Genomic DNA, 13,287 nt, shown 5'->3' on the forward strand with positions numbered 1-13,287 from the left:
CTGGATTATTCCTTCTGTACTTTAACTCTCTGAGTCACCTGCACTCTCAGTAAGTTAATTCAATTCCATAAATTGGAAATCTGTCACCTGGAAAAAATACATTCTCAATACGATCCCAGATTGGCCATGGAAAAAGGGTAGCTTGAACTGCCCAACCTAGGTTCTGGGCCTGCACAGGCCTGCTCTCAAAAAGAAACCTGTGTTCACAGCTATAGGCAGCATTCACTATGTATGCTCTTGAGGTTCCTCCCTAAACTGCTTGGATTAAAATAATTTTCATGCTAACAATCAAAACACTCATTATGCCAATCTGGCCAACAGGAAGCTAATTTCTATTCTGTATTTTGTCAGATGTGCATAATACATATGGTCATCATTGATAACAAGTGAAAGATCTGCTCTAATATGGACACTAAGTGGTGCTGGAGGATGATCCTGCCCACAATGAGCAGTGGGAACACCAGAGCCCTGTAGGGATGCCTGGCAAGCTAACACATTGAGCACGCACAGCTCAGTAAGTTCCCTGTGAACACACATCTCCTGAGATCTGTCTATTTGATTGGAGGTGATCCTGTCCACCTAATACAATACATGATGTGGAATAACAAAAGCCACCTGCAGGAGCTGTGGCGATGACTCACAGGATAGAGCATCTGCTGCTCTCTCAGAAGAACCACATGGACCCTAACAATTGAGTAAAGCATGTCAGTGATTACATCATAGAGTGTGTGTCTGAGAAACAGCCACATTATCCACACAAAAGACACTGTCACACTGGGTACCCCTGGGTGACTTTGAATTCACTTATTAGCCCAGTATCCATGGAACATGCAGAGATCCATCTCCAGCTGTCAGTTCTAAGTCCACAGGAGGGGACAGAACCCTTTAATAAGAATGATGGTCTTAAGAGTCAAGAGATAGAATTCAATATTTATTCATAAGGAATTCATTTTTACAACAAAACAAGATTAAAACAAATAAATTAAAATATTTAAAAGTATGTGAAAAGATAAAAACAGTAACAAGAACATATAAATATGAAACAACAAAAAGAAAATTTCAATTAAAATCATAACAAAAATATTTCTAAACAGCACATTCTTAAGGAACATTTAGAAGCACAGATGTATTGCTGTTTCTCCTCTTGCACACATAATGAAAGGCTGTCCCCCAAGTTGTCTCTCAGGTGCTGTTTTCTGAGAAGAAAGTAAGACCTCAATCAGTCAGGCTGGCTTAGTGATATATAAATTTAGGGTCTCTAAGCAATGACAAATTAACTCTGAGGAAGAATACTCATCCAAAAAATTTGTTACCATTCAGGATGTTTGTCATCAGGGACTCCTGAGAAAGCAACTTATTCTTCAGGAAGCTCTCTTACTGGGGTGTGTCCAATTCCAGCTCTCTTGCACTTTCTGAGACCTGGGAGAGGAAGGCAGTTTTTCAGACACTGATTTGGTGGTGAAATGCAAGGCAGATGTCGGAAGGCTGCCTTCTACCACCTCAGTTCTATTGGACAGTCAACATGGACCTTTTAACTGATATCATGGTTGCTAACACTTTGGGAAGGGCAAAATCTCCAGAGAGCCTCAAAGTAATGTGAGCTGCCAATATGGGACCCAGACTTATACCAGTGCAAACCAAGGACAGGGCAATGGAAGGAACCTCATTGGGTTGCAGGAAGAAAGGAGATGTCCATATGTCACCAAGGTTAAAACCAATGACAAGTTCTAATTTGACATTTGCACTTTGTTCTTATCCCGCAAAGGTGCTTCCTACATAAGAAGTCACATGACCACAGAGTGTCATTTGTCAAAGAACCAAGAACTTGTTCAAAACTCTACAGAGCATCCAATCTATCACGTGGATATGCAATAATGAGGTATGTTATTAATCTGTCACCATTTCTATACTGCAGCTTCAAAAAGAGCAGACAAATATACTTGCAAAATAATTCAGTTTCTGAAAAGTGGTTGGCTTCCCAGAATACTTGTGCATAGGCAGAGCAATGAACAATTCCAATACATGAGGAGGTTGGCTGGTTGTGAGTGTAAATTAGAAAGGTGGTAGGAGAGAGCAAAGATGTATCAAATTGGCAAACTTTATCAGATATTTTTAAGCTAACACAGCTGCTCATCCCTACCAGATGATGCTGGGTCTGGACGTTGCTGGTCTTTATCTTTCTTGTTGAAGTCAACCAAATATTTCTGGTTCAGTGCACAATCAAGATGTACCTCCTTGCTCTCCTGCTTCAGTGGGACCAACTTCTTCCTACATGTGTTCTCCATCAGGAGCTGGCTGAGCAGGTTTCTGGAAATACAGTCTGCATAGTAAGATCATGCTGCCCCTTTCTCCCATTCCTACTCGTAAGTCCCACTAAGTCTACCAGGTCCCAGATACCCATGAAGACTTAATAGAATTCATTTCGATACATATAAGGCTGCTGCACAAACCACAAAGAATAAATTCCGGGAAGAATAAATTGTTTGCTTGGCCCGAGCACCAATTAGTGTCCACATCTCTCAAAAAGAACATGGATCTACAACTATCCATGAAAGCCCAATGCATGGGGGCAACATCAATTAGTAGTGGGCCAACACCCTCAAAGGAGGTCAGTAGAACCAAGAGAAGGTCATGCTAACCATGTGGTCTACACACTGAGTTTTGTAAAACCTGGTATGACACCATAGGTCCAGGTCAGCCTAATAACCTTCTGCTGACTTCAATCAGTGCTGTTCTATCTAGAGCCTTCTGAAGATGCCTAGACAATCCTGGGATGAGTAACAGTCTTTTATGGAACTGAAAACTGAGTCCTAATGACCCTGGCACACTGATGTGTAAACAGCACAAGAGATAGAACCAGAGCTGAAGACCGTCCAATCCAGAACAAAGAAAGTCAGAAATGGCCATTCCACAGGTGATAGCCTTTCTGACCAGGACTTACCTAGAGAAGGTAATCTCCTTCTTCAGCTTATGGTTGTTCTCATGGATTTCAGTGTTCTCCATCTCTAAGTTGTGCAGAATTGACATGACCGCCTCCTCCATTCTCTCCAGGTCTTCATAATATGGATTTGGCCTGAAGTGTGGCCTGGCCCCAAATAATAGAATACAATGAACATCGGCATTTAGGAATATATGAACTCAGGGTGGGTCCTGTACTACCCCAGTCCTGGAAGGACACCTTCTGAATTCTACATATTGGATCTTCTTCAGCTTCAGAAACGTGTTTTTGTTCGTCCAGGACACCAGAATCTCGGCATCCAGATGGAGGCTTCCCTGGCTCCCTTTCTTCAATCAAGAGGAAATCTGCAGTCAAGCCAGTTAAGCTATCGAGAGCCTAGGCCACACCTCTCCATGCTCCCCCACCCCAACACACACAGAAACCTGTGATTTCTTTTCTCCTGTTTTGATAACAGACCATATATCAACACAAAATTATAATCTGCACAAGGAATACAAATAAACAGGCAAACGTGGCCACATAGTCAAAGAACTGTGCTGTTGACAGTGGGGCTCCCAGAACAAAGCATTCACATCACCATGAAAGTGTTACAGGTAAATACTCAGGCCAAGACATAGACCCCTAGATTCCAAGTGTGGAGGGAAATATAAACATATAAAAGTTGTCCATATGCATTTGGATGTATGCACATACAGACTCACAGACGGAAAAATACCCACAAAAAAAGAGAAATGTAAAAACAGAGTCAGAGAAAGAGAAAGAGAAATATGGAAACAGAGAGTACTGTGAAAACCAGGAGAAATGCATCCACCATTGCTGTCTCAGAGGGCAAGACACACAGACAATAACAAACAGGCCTGAGCCTGAGACCTTCTAGTCAAGCATTGAGATGAACAGTTTGGGACCAGGCCCCTCAGGCTGCTGCGTGGATCTTCCAGCACTCAGTCCCCTGCCTAGCAAGTACAGAGACTCACCATAAACTCACTGCAATTACAATCTTGCAAAGCCACCATCTGTCAAGGGCTTTGCAAATGCACACTAGACACTCACTCTCCCTGACTTTATCCCCGAATTCTTCATTCAGACCACAAGATCTGCTTTTCAATAAATGGAAGCAGATGAGTCCATTTTCCATCTCGCTCCTCAGGAAGGGTCAAGGTTCTGAATCTCCTCTATATGGGAGGTGAGGTTTAGCACAGGGTGGTTAGGGAGGCACAGCTTTCTAGAACCCAAAACCTTAATAGGATAAGATGAAGGTGACCTTGCAGACCCAGGAATGAAACAAGAGCATTTGGAGCGATTCATACCTGTTCTTCATGGATCTCTTTGTCAGAAACCTCAGGCGATCTCTCAGGTCATTTCTCTCCTCGGTAATGAGCTGCAGCTCTTCAATCAGCCTCTCCTTTTCCGTCTTGGCCTGATTCTCGCTTAGTTCAGTGCCAGGGGATGATGTTTCTCTCCCCGCGTCTGTAGGTAGAAGAACACAAGTGAACCTGCATGGGGAGAATGCATAGAGTGTACATAGACCACAGTGAGGCCTAAACAGGAGAACAAGCCTGGAACCCAGTGTCACTGCTAGGCGATTGGTCTATGCTTAAGAGGCCTCCTCAGTGGATCTCAGTTCTCCCACTACTCTATAGAGACCAAGAGATGTAAGCAGCCAGGTGTTCCCTATGCCGGACATCACGTGCTCACATGTACCACGGAGATGGCTACTCCAGGATTATCATCAGCTGAACAGGGTACAGCTTGGTTTCCTCACCCCTGTGGTTTCAGAACTCAGATGATAAATTCACCACCCACAAGACTTGAGTGATTGGAGACACTCAGATGTCCTACCCTGATAGTCTAGGCCAACAACTTTGGATAAAAACACATTTCCATGGAGGACATGGTCAACAGACTTATCAGTTCCCCTATTTGAAATACCAAATGCCCGAGAAGTTCCAGTAGGTTACAGGCTGAATCTTGGTCCACATGTTCCAAACAGTTTTGGTATTTTAGAAACATGTTTGTAACACACAACCTCTAATATATAAAGCTAACGATGACCCTTCCAGTTAGAAGAAATCAGAGGAGGTCTAAGAACATAAGGTTATTGCCTGGAGCACAATTCTCCCCCTGTTCCTACTGTCAGATATCCACTGTATTTAAAGAAGCAATGATAGTGAAATACATTGCTGCCCTGTCTAAACTCAGAAAAGGTGGACCCTCCATGACTCCTGATGGTGTTATTATACAATGTAACATAACAAATGCACTGTAAAAGTAAAGACCAGAAGTTCACAGTATAATAGCATTGGCCTTACCATAGCCTCCCAGTGGAGATGGGGAAACTAAAGGTCTGAAATCCTGACTTTCAGGAATTGTGATATTCATGGAAATTCAATTCCTTTTCAGATGCTCCAGTTGTTGTGGCCCATTGCTAGAAAGGTCAGCTTAAGCCTGCAGCCACCCTGGCAGTAAGCTCAAAATACACTGCCCAGAACTTACTCAACATTCCCCAGAAGTGCTGTCTTTGTCCATCATTACTTTGAGACGAAAGGCTAGACTCCTTCACTTTAGTCTCTCCAGAATCGACATTCCCCCTCCCAAAACGCTTGCGAAGACGGGAAAACATGTCTTAGCTTGTAACCGCCAGACTCAGACTGAGAGAAACTAGGGCACTGGTTGTCACTACAACACTGGAGACATCACAGAGGATGCCAGAACTCTCTAGGAGACAATAGAATGTCATAGAAGGGACAGCTGATGTCATGGGGAGCAGACTTTGCCTCCTGCTAATGTTCTCCCTGTACTGAGCATAAGCAGAGGTGCCCTTTCCAGGAGCCTTTCCTGGGGCAGAGCCACTGAGCATCTCCTGCTTCCAAAGCCAAATTTTCCTCAAGGCTTGAGTATAAAAAACCTTAGTAATCCCTATGCATCTAAATGAATGTTTCCTTCCATATCTTGCCCCAAAATGTCTCATCCTAACTCACATTGTCCTCATTCACCAATGTTAGCCATTAAAAATTCCTGAGATTTCATACCAGCTTGAATATGCAGTCAAAAGTTCTCCTGTCTCATTCTGTACAGGTGCTTTATATCACATCAAGAAATAGTCTGCATGGTAGGTTACAACATGGGTGTGTGTTAGGGGAACACTCATGAAGTCATGTGCTTAGCAATTGACAATTGCCAGAAAATTCCTTAGTTGAAAGAGTTGAAGTCTTTATGGTCCTAGGAACAGTGTGGAGACCAGTTGGCAGACAAAAGTGCAATATTGGAGCCACCAATGAAGGGAAGCTCATGCTGCTTGTGGGGTTCTCATCTCTGCGCCAATGTTGCCAAAGGAGCACTGCTGACAGGCCTTCTATCAGAAGCTGAGCTTCTATCAGAAAAATAAAATAGTCAAGAGATATAGGGGGTGCAGATAAAGGTGTAGGACGAGGCTATACACATCACTACGGGGATAGAGCAAGGACCCAGCACTTGTGCTCTGGGTCATGGGCTTCCCCACAAACACAAAAGCATCTGTCACAGTAAAAAATGGATACTTTATTGAGTGCACACACTAACACTGATTGATCAGATCCATACCCCAGATTTTGGGGGCAGATCCATGGCCCCAAATATCTTCCTCTCAACTTATACAGCAAAAAATAAGAAAGAAAGAAAAAAGTCAAAACAAAAAGCTCAAGCTTCTCATATGAGGATTGAAGGAAGTGTGATCTGGTGGTCAGTTCTGATTAGGCCATTTTAGATAGAACAGTGCACAGTGATGCTTAATGTGATGGGTCCTATATACAGCTTTCTGCAATATTGGAATTTTAACAAGCCTCATCCAGAACATACAGAACAGGAAAGGATGTGATCACCATGTCCTTGCTCTCTATCAGGTTATTTTTCTGTGTCCGTGATTGTCAGCCATAGACAGCAACAATCTGAAATAGCTGGTAGACATGGAACAAAGTGGCTAAAACTATAGTTGTGGGTTACACACCTCAACTGTCAAAGGCTAATGCTGTTCTCACAGTCCCTGGAGGCCACTCTTGTAAGACTGTCTACTGGAAAGTAGAAGCAGGTTTATCTGAGCTCAAAGTGAACCTGGCCAGGTAGGAAGAGGGCAACATGGGATACTTGAGACCCTGTCTAAACCAGCACAGAAACCCACACTTCCTTCAAAGCATCATCTATGAATTCTTGATTATCTACCATTCTCTCCCTACCAGTCTTTCAGACTGGAATTGTAGAAAAGAACTGGAAATGATCTTCCTATTCTGAAGACCTTGATCTCTCTTTCCTTAGGTGTACATTAAGAACTCATGCAAATGGGTATGACCATCTGAACATCTTAGTATCATCTACTCAGTATATCTAGCCTAATACTGTGCCTATGGCAATCTCAAGCTTCCCTGAGTGTTGCTGACCCAGCAAGAAGTATGAAGTACTGAGGTCAAACCCCAGTGATCCTTTCAAGGGGTTAGAAGAAAGCCATGAGAGAAACTCCACTTCTTTGTCCTTAGATTAAATCAAGCTGATACAATGTGAACCTGGTGGGCTATTTAACCAGACATCTTTCTGCCAACCCCAGCTTTCTGAGTTCAGTCCATCTGAACCTGCATCCGGAGAATGTATAGAGTGTACATAGACCACAGTGAGGCCTAAACAGGACAACAAGCCTGGAATCCAGTGTCACTGCAAGGAGTTTGGTCTTCGCTTAAGAGACCTCCTCAGTGGGTCTCAGTTCTCCCTCTACTCTATAGAGACCCAGAGATGTAAGCAGCCAGGTGTTCCCTATGCCTTCTGACACACCCAATAAATGCAGTAAATTTTAATTTCTGTTCAATTGTTCAGTAACTTACTTACACTTGCATATTGCTGTGGAAGTGATGGGGTTTCCTGATCAGTATTGCATTTAACAATGCATAACCAATCATCCCTCCTAGAATGACTGTATATAGAGAAAGAAAATTTATTAGAATGGTTTATAGACTGTGGTACAGCTAATTCAACAAGGAATGGAAGGTCTAAAACGCAGTAGTTGCCCCTGTTGAAGCCAATCCCCCTAGCATAGCTGTAGCCATTTTGTTCCATGCCTGCCAGATAGTTCATATTCTTGCTGTAATATGTCTGCCTGTCATGGTTGTCTGAAAATAATTTAACTCAGAGCAGGGTCAGGAATGATCACGTAACTTGTGTATGTTTTTTTTATTGGTTATTTTGTTTATTTATATTTCAAATGTTAACCCCTTTCCAGTTTCCCCTACAATAACCCTGCATTCCACCCCCTTCCCCAGCCTCCTCGAGGGTGCTCCCCCACCCACCCATTCCCGAACCACTGGAAGGAAGTTCTTTATGTTGTGAGGTTTCTTAATCTTAAATTTCATAATTATAAGCTTCTTGTAGGACCAATAAAATTAAAGGTCAATATGAGGGCTGCAGAGATGGCTCCATGGTTAAGAGCACTGACTGCTCTTCCGGAGGTCCTGAGTTCAAATCCCAGCAACCACGTGGTGGCTCCCAACCATCTGTAATGAGACCTGATGCCCTCTTCTTCTGTGTCTGCAGACAGCTACAGTATACTTATATATAAATAAATAAATCTTTAAACAGATAAAAAGTCAGTATGAACCTTTGTTGTCTAAAATGGCTTGAGTCAGGGCTGACAACCAGACAGCCCTTCCAGCACCTGCCTATGAGCTCACATTTTAGTCTTTATAAACTGACATAGAAAAATATCCAGGGTCCTAGCGTGACAAATTCTCAGCTACGTCTCTGATGATCAGTCTTAGGGTGGGCATTCAATAAACCATCCCTGTCTAAGTGAGGTCAGAGTTTGTGTGGTTTATGGGGCAACTCCAGGACCTCAACGGTTTTGTCCATAAGGCTGGATATTTCAGCTGGTCTTCAGTACATGCAGGAATCCTGAAGAAGAAGGAAAATTAATAAAGCAAACTTCCTTTTTCCATGTCCTTGATATGAGCCAGCAGAAGGTGTGGTCCAAACAAAAACCAACGGATTGGGTAAAGATCTTTACCAATCCTACAACAGATAGAGGGCTTATATCCAAAATATACAAAGAACTCAAGAAGTTAGACCTCAGGGAGACAAATAACACTATTTAAAAAATGGGGCTAAGAGCTAAACAAAGAATTCACAGCTGAGGAATGCCGAATGGCTGAGAAACACCGAAAGAAATGCTCAACATCTTTAGTCACAAGGGAAATGCAAATCAAAACAACCCTGAGATTTCACCTCACACCAGTCAGAATGGCTAAGATCAAAAACTCAGGTGACAGCAGATCCTGGCAAGGATGTAGAGAAAGAGGAAAACTCCTCCATTGTTGGTGGAATTGCAGACTGGTACAACCATTCTGGAAATCAGTCTAGAGATTCCTCAGAAAATTGGACATTGAACTACCTGAGGTTCCAGCTATACCTCTCTTGGGCATATACCCAAAAGATGCCCCACATATAACAAAGACACATGCTCCACTATGTTCATAGCACCCTTATTTATAATAGCCAGAAGCTGGGAAGAACCCAGATGCCCTTCAACAGAGGAATGGATACAGAAAATGTGGTACATCTACACAATGGAATATTACTCAGCTATCAAAAACAATGACGTTATGAAATTCATAGGCAAATGGATGGAACTGGAAAATATCATCCTGAGTGAGCTAACCCAATCACAGAAAAACACACATGGTATGCACTCATTGATAAGTGGATATTAGCCCAAATGCTCGAATTACCCTAGATGCACAGAACACATGAAACTCAAGAAGGATGACCAAAATGCAGATGCTTCACTCCTTCTTTAAAAGGGGAATAAGAATACCCTTGGCAGGGAATAGAGAGGCAAAGTTTAGAACAGAGGCAGAAGGAACACCCATTCACAGCCTGCCCCACATGTGGCACATACCTATACAGATATTAGATAAGATGGATGAAGCAAAGAAGTGCAAGCCGACAGGAACTGGATGTAGATCTCTCCTGAGAGACACAGCCAGAATACGGCAAATACGTAGCTGAATGCCATCATTAAACCACTGAACTGAGAACGGGGCCCCCGTTGAAGTAATCAGAGAAAGGACTGGAAGAGCTTGAAGGAGGTTGAGACCCCATATGAACAACAATTCCAACCAACCAGAGCTTCCAGGGACTAAGCCACTACCCAAAGACTATACATGGACTGACCCTGGACTCCAACTGCATACGTAGCAATGAATAGCCTAGTAAGAGCACCAGCGGAAGGGGAAACCCTTGGTCCTGCCAAGACTGAACCCCCAGTGAACATGATTGTTGGGGGGAGGGCGCTAATGGGGGAAGGATGGGGAGGGGAACACACAAATAGAAGGGGAGGGGAAAGGGTTGAGGGATGTTGGCCTGGAAATCGGGAAGGGGATTAACAATCGAAATGTAAATAAGAAATACTCAAGTTAATAAAGATGAAAAAAATAAAAAGAAAAAAGAAGGTGTGGTCCAGATTAGAGGTGGGCCTTTCCATCTCAAAAGATCTGAATTAAAGATTTATCTTCTGATCTCCAAGATTTGGATTACAAGTAGGTCTTCTTGCTTCAGAAAATTTAATTAAGAAAAAAAATCCAATGGTGCTTATGCCTTTAGCCTCAGCATCCAGGAGGTAGAGGCAGGTGGATCTCTGAGTTCAAGGCCAGCCTGGTCTACAAAATGAATTCCAGGACAGCCAGAGCTACACAGGGAAACCCTGTCTCAAAAAAAACAAAGAAGAGGAGGAGGACCAAGAGGAGGGGGTTGAAGAGAGGAAAATAGAAAGAAGGAAGGAGAGAGAGAGAGAGAGAGAGAGAGAGAGAGAGAGAGAGATCCCCCTCACAGGGCGTCAAGCCATTTGGCATTAGTTAATTCCAGGTACACTCAAGTTGACAACCAAGAACAGCAATCCCATTACCCGTGGTTGTGATCTCACCCTGGTAGGCTCCTGAGTAGGAGGCTGAAGCAGGAGAATTGCCATAACTCTGATGCCAGCATGAACTACACACGTGTTCCAAGCCAAGCCAATCTCAACTACAGTTTGAGATTCTGTCTGAAAAATATGAAAGAGAAAGAAAACATAATTTCCTAGAGCAGTGTTTCTCAACCTTCCTATGGCCTCAACCCTTTAGAAGAGTTCCTCATGCTGTGGTGACCCCAACTACAAAATTATTTTGTCGCTACTTCACAACTGTAAATTTGCTACTGTAATGAATCTTTATTGTAGTGTAAACTATCAGATAGGAGACCCTGTGTGGGTCACGACCCCCAGGCTGAGGGCCTTTGCCCTAGAGGCGGTCTTGGCCTAGTTTATATAGTTCATATTACAATGGCCTCTCTCAGCGTTTGAAGGTCAAGTATATTCACTTGTAACATCAAAACATAAAAATTCAGTTGAGCTGCTGGCTGGTACGGTGTGACATCCCCCAGAATACCTTTGCCATTTTGTTCCATGTCTGCCAGCCACTTCATATTGTTGCTGGAACACGCCTGGCGTCACTGAGGAGGAGAAGGGAGTTGGCTCAAGGACATGCTGACCACACACCTTGTTTTGTTCTGAATGTTCTGTATGCCGTTTGCTAATCTTGAGAAATTTGCACCTTAAGGAGTGGTTCCCTGAAGTGGACACAGGTGATAGGCTAAGGCAGATGTGTGAAGGAATGTTTCACTGAGGCAGACGCAGGTAAAAGGATGTTCTGCTAAAGCACGCATGTGAAAAGACACGTGATGAAGGGTTCTGCACTAAGGACACACATGCATTGGTCTGCCTTGCATTCTGTAGTTGAGCTGCATTTGTTGGGACTTCATAGAACCACAGCAAAAACCCTTCTGGTGGGCTGCTGTGGTTTCTCGCTGTTTCCTTGGCCTCGGGCTGATGGGCAGAGTGATGTCAGCTGAGACAGACACATGTGCTGACGCACAACACAGGCTGAGGCCAGACCCATGGAGGACACGGGATATTGAGAGGGAGTTTGGATGGAGTTATGCTTGCGTAGCTTGTTGGTCTGGGGTCTCTGCTGATCTCTGCTCGCCTGAGAGCTGCTCTTACTGACTGTGTAGCATCTTGGCTTCTCTTTGTTCCACTTGTACAGCCCTCAGGACCAGGCTCTCCTCTCCCTTAACCATGGCTGCTGTCCTCTTCCTCTCTCCTCTCCATCACACATGTTCTTCCTTTATTCTCTGGCAGCTTCTTCCTCCTTCTTCCCTCCTCATGATCCTCTCTAGCAAAGCCCTCAAAGCTCACCTCCCCCATCTCTCTGGGGTGCAGCTGTTGGCTGTTGGCTTCTGTATAATCACAGTTAACTGGGAGCAGGGTCAGTTATTTGGGGTTAACCGGTCTTGAGTTCTACAAATTAGCATTAAAATACAAGCAGAATTAGGCCAATCCACCACATCAATTTCTTTTGCTTTGTTTTGTTTTAATTTTTCTTTTACCCTTTACTTTATTTTATTTTCGGCTATTTTTTAATCATTTGTTATTTCATTTATGTATATTTCAAACGTTGTCCCACTTTCCACACTCCCCTCATCATATCTTACATCCCATTTCTGCTCAGCTTTGCCTATGTGACAGTGCTCCCCCACCCACACATATCCATTCCCACCTCACACCTCTAGGACCTCCTTTCGGTGGGCAACAGGCCTTAGGGTAGTTAATGGCCTCCCACCACATGATGCCACTTAAGTCAGTCCTCTTCTACACAGTTACCTAGAACCATAGAGCCATCCTTGCATATACTTTGGCTGGCAGTTTGGTCCCTAGGAGCTGCGGGACTGGTGACAGAGGATCTGGTTAGATATTAAAGACAAATGGTTGCTGCTTTCTCCTCTTTTTCTGGTTATAGGTGAAATCATGTTTGTTCGCTTCCCTTTTTTGAAATTATTGAGTTGATTAATTTCTTGGTTTTTCTTGTGTATAGTTTAGCTCATTTTCTTGGGGTTTTCCTCGTATTTTCCTCTGTTGTGCTCTCTTAAAGAAAAATATTGTTTAAATTTGGTTTTGTTGTGAAATATCTTGGTTTCTCCATTTATGGTGATTGAGAATTATGCTGGGTATAGGAGCCTGGGTCTGCATTCCATCTGCCCAAATTTTTCTGGCTTTTGGAGTCTCTGTTGAGAATTCTGGTGTAATTCAGATAGGTCTGAATTATTTATTACTGGTTATTTATACCTTACCCCTTTTAAAGTTCTTTCTTTGATCTGCGTATTTAGTGTTTTAATTATTATGTGAATGGCAGAGTTTTTTCTGGTACAATTCATTTAGCCTTCTGTAGGCCTCTTGTACAGTTATGGCATTTTCTTCCTTACCTTATGGAAGTTTTCTGCTATGA

The 13,287-nt window shown here is 43.2% G+C and overlaps 1 protein-coding gene across 1 annotated transcript; it reads right to left on the reverse strand.

Moving 5' to 3' along the window:
* Positions 1-918: 918 nt before the first annotated feature.
* Positions 919-5,615, reverse strand: LOC134483284 (uncharacterized). The gene is made up of 6 exons (XM_063278578.1): positions 5,453-5,615; positions 4,267-4,426; positions 2,942-3,085; positions 2,141-2,307; positions 1,314-1,419; positions 919-1,196 (listed from the first exon to the last, which is right to left on the reverse strand). The coding sequence occupies exons 1-5, from the start codon at positions 5,577-5,579 to the stop codon at positions 1,355-1,357; spliced, it is 663 nt and encodes a 220-aa protein (XP_063134648.1). The 5' UTR covers positions 5,580-5,615; the 3' UTR covers positions 919-1,196; positions 1,314-1,354.
* Between the last annotated feature and the right edge of the window lie 7,672 nt (positions 5,616-13,287).

The sequence above is a fragment of the Rattus norvegicus genome, chromosome 19 (genome assembly GCF_036323735.1).
Source record: "Rattus norvegicus strain BN/NHsdMcwi chromosome 19, GRCr8, whole genome shotgun sequence".
Classification (NCBI taxonomy): Eukaryota; Metazoa; Chordata; class Mammalia; order Rodentia; family Muridae; genus Rattus; species Rattus norvegicus.

What these genes read in the sequence shown, in the direction of transcription:
- LOC134483284 (XM_063278578.1), bottom strand. Translation starts at nt 5,579, where the DNA reads ATGTTTTCCCGTCTTCGCAAGCGTTTTGGGAGGGGGAATGTCGATTCT. An exon ending in AAGGAGATTACCTTCTCTAG is followed by an intron (nt 2,308 to 2,941) that starts GTAAGTCCTGGT and finishes CTGTATTTCCAG; the next exon opens with AAACCTGCTCAGCCAGCTCC. An exon ending in TCCAGACCCAGCATCATCTG is followed by an intron (nt 1,420 to 2,140) that starts GTAGGGATGAGC and finishes TTCCTCTCCCAG; the next exon opens with GTCTCAGAAAGTGCAAGAGA.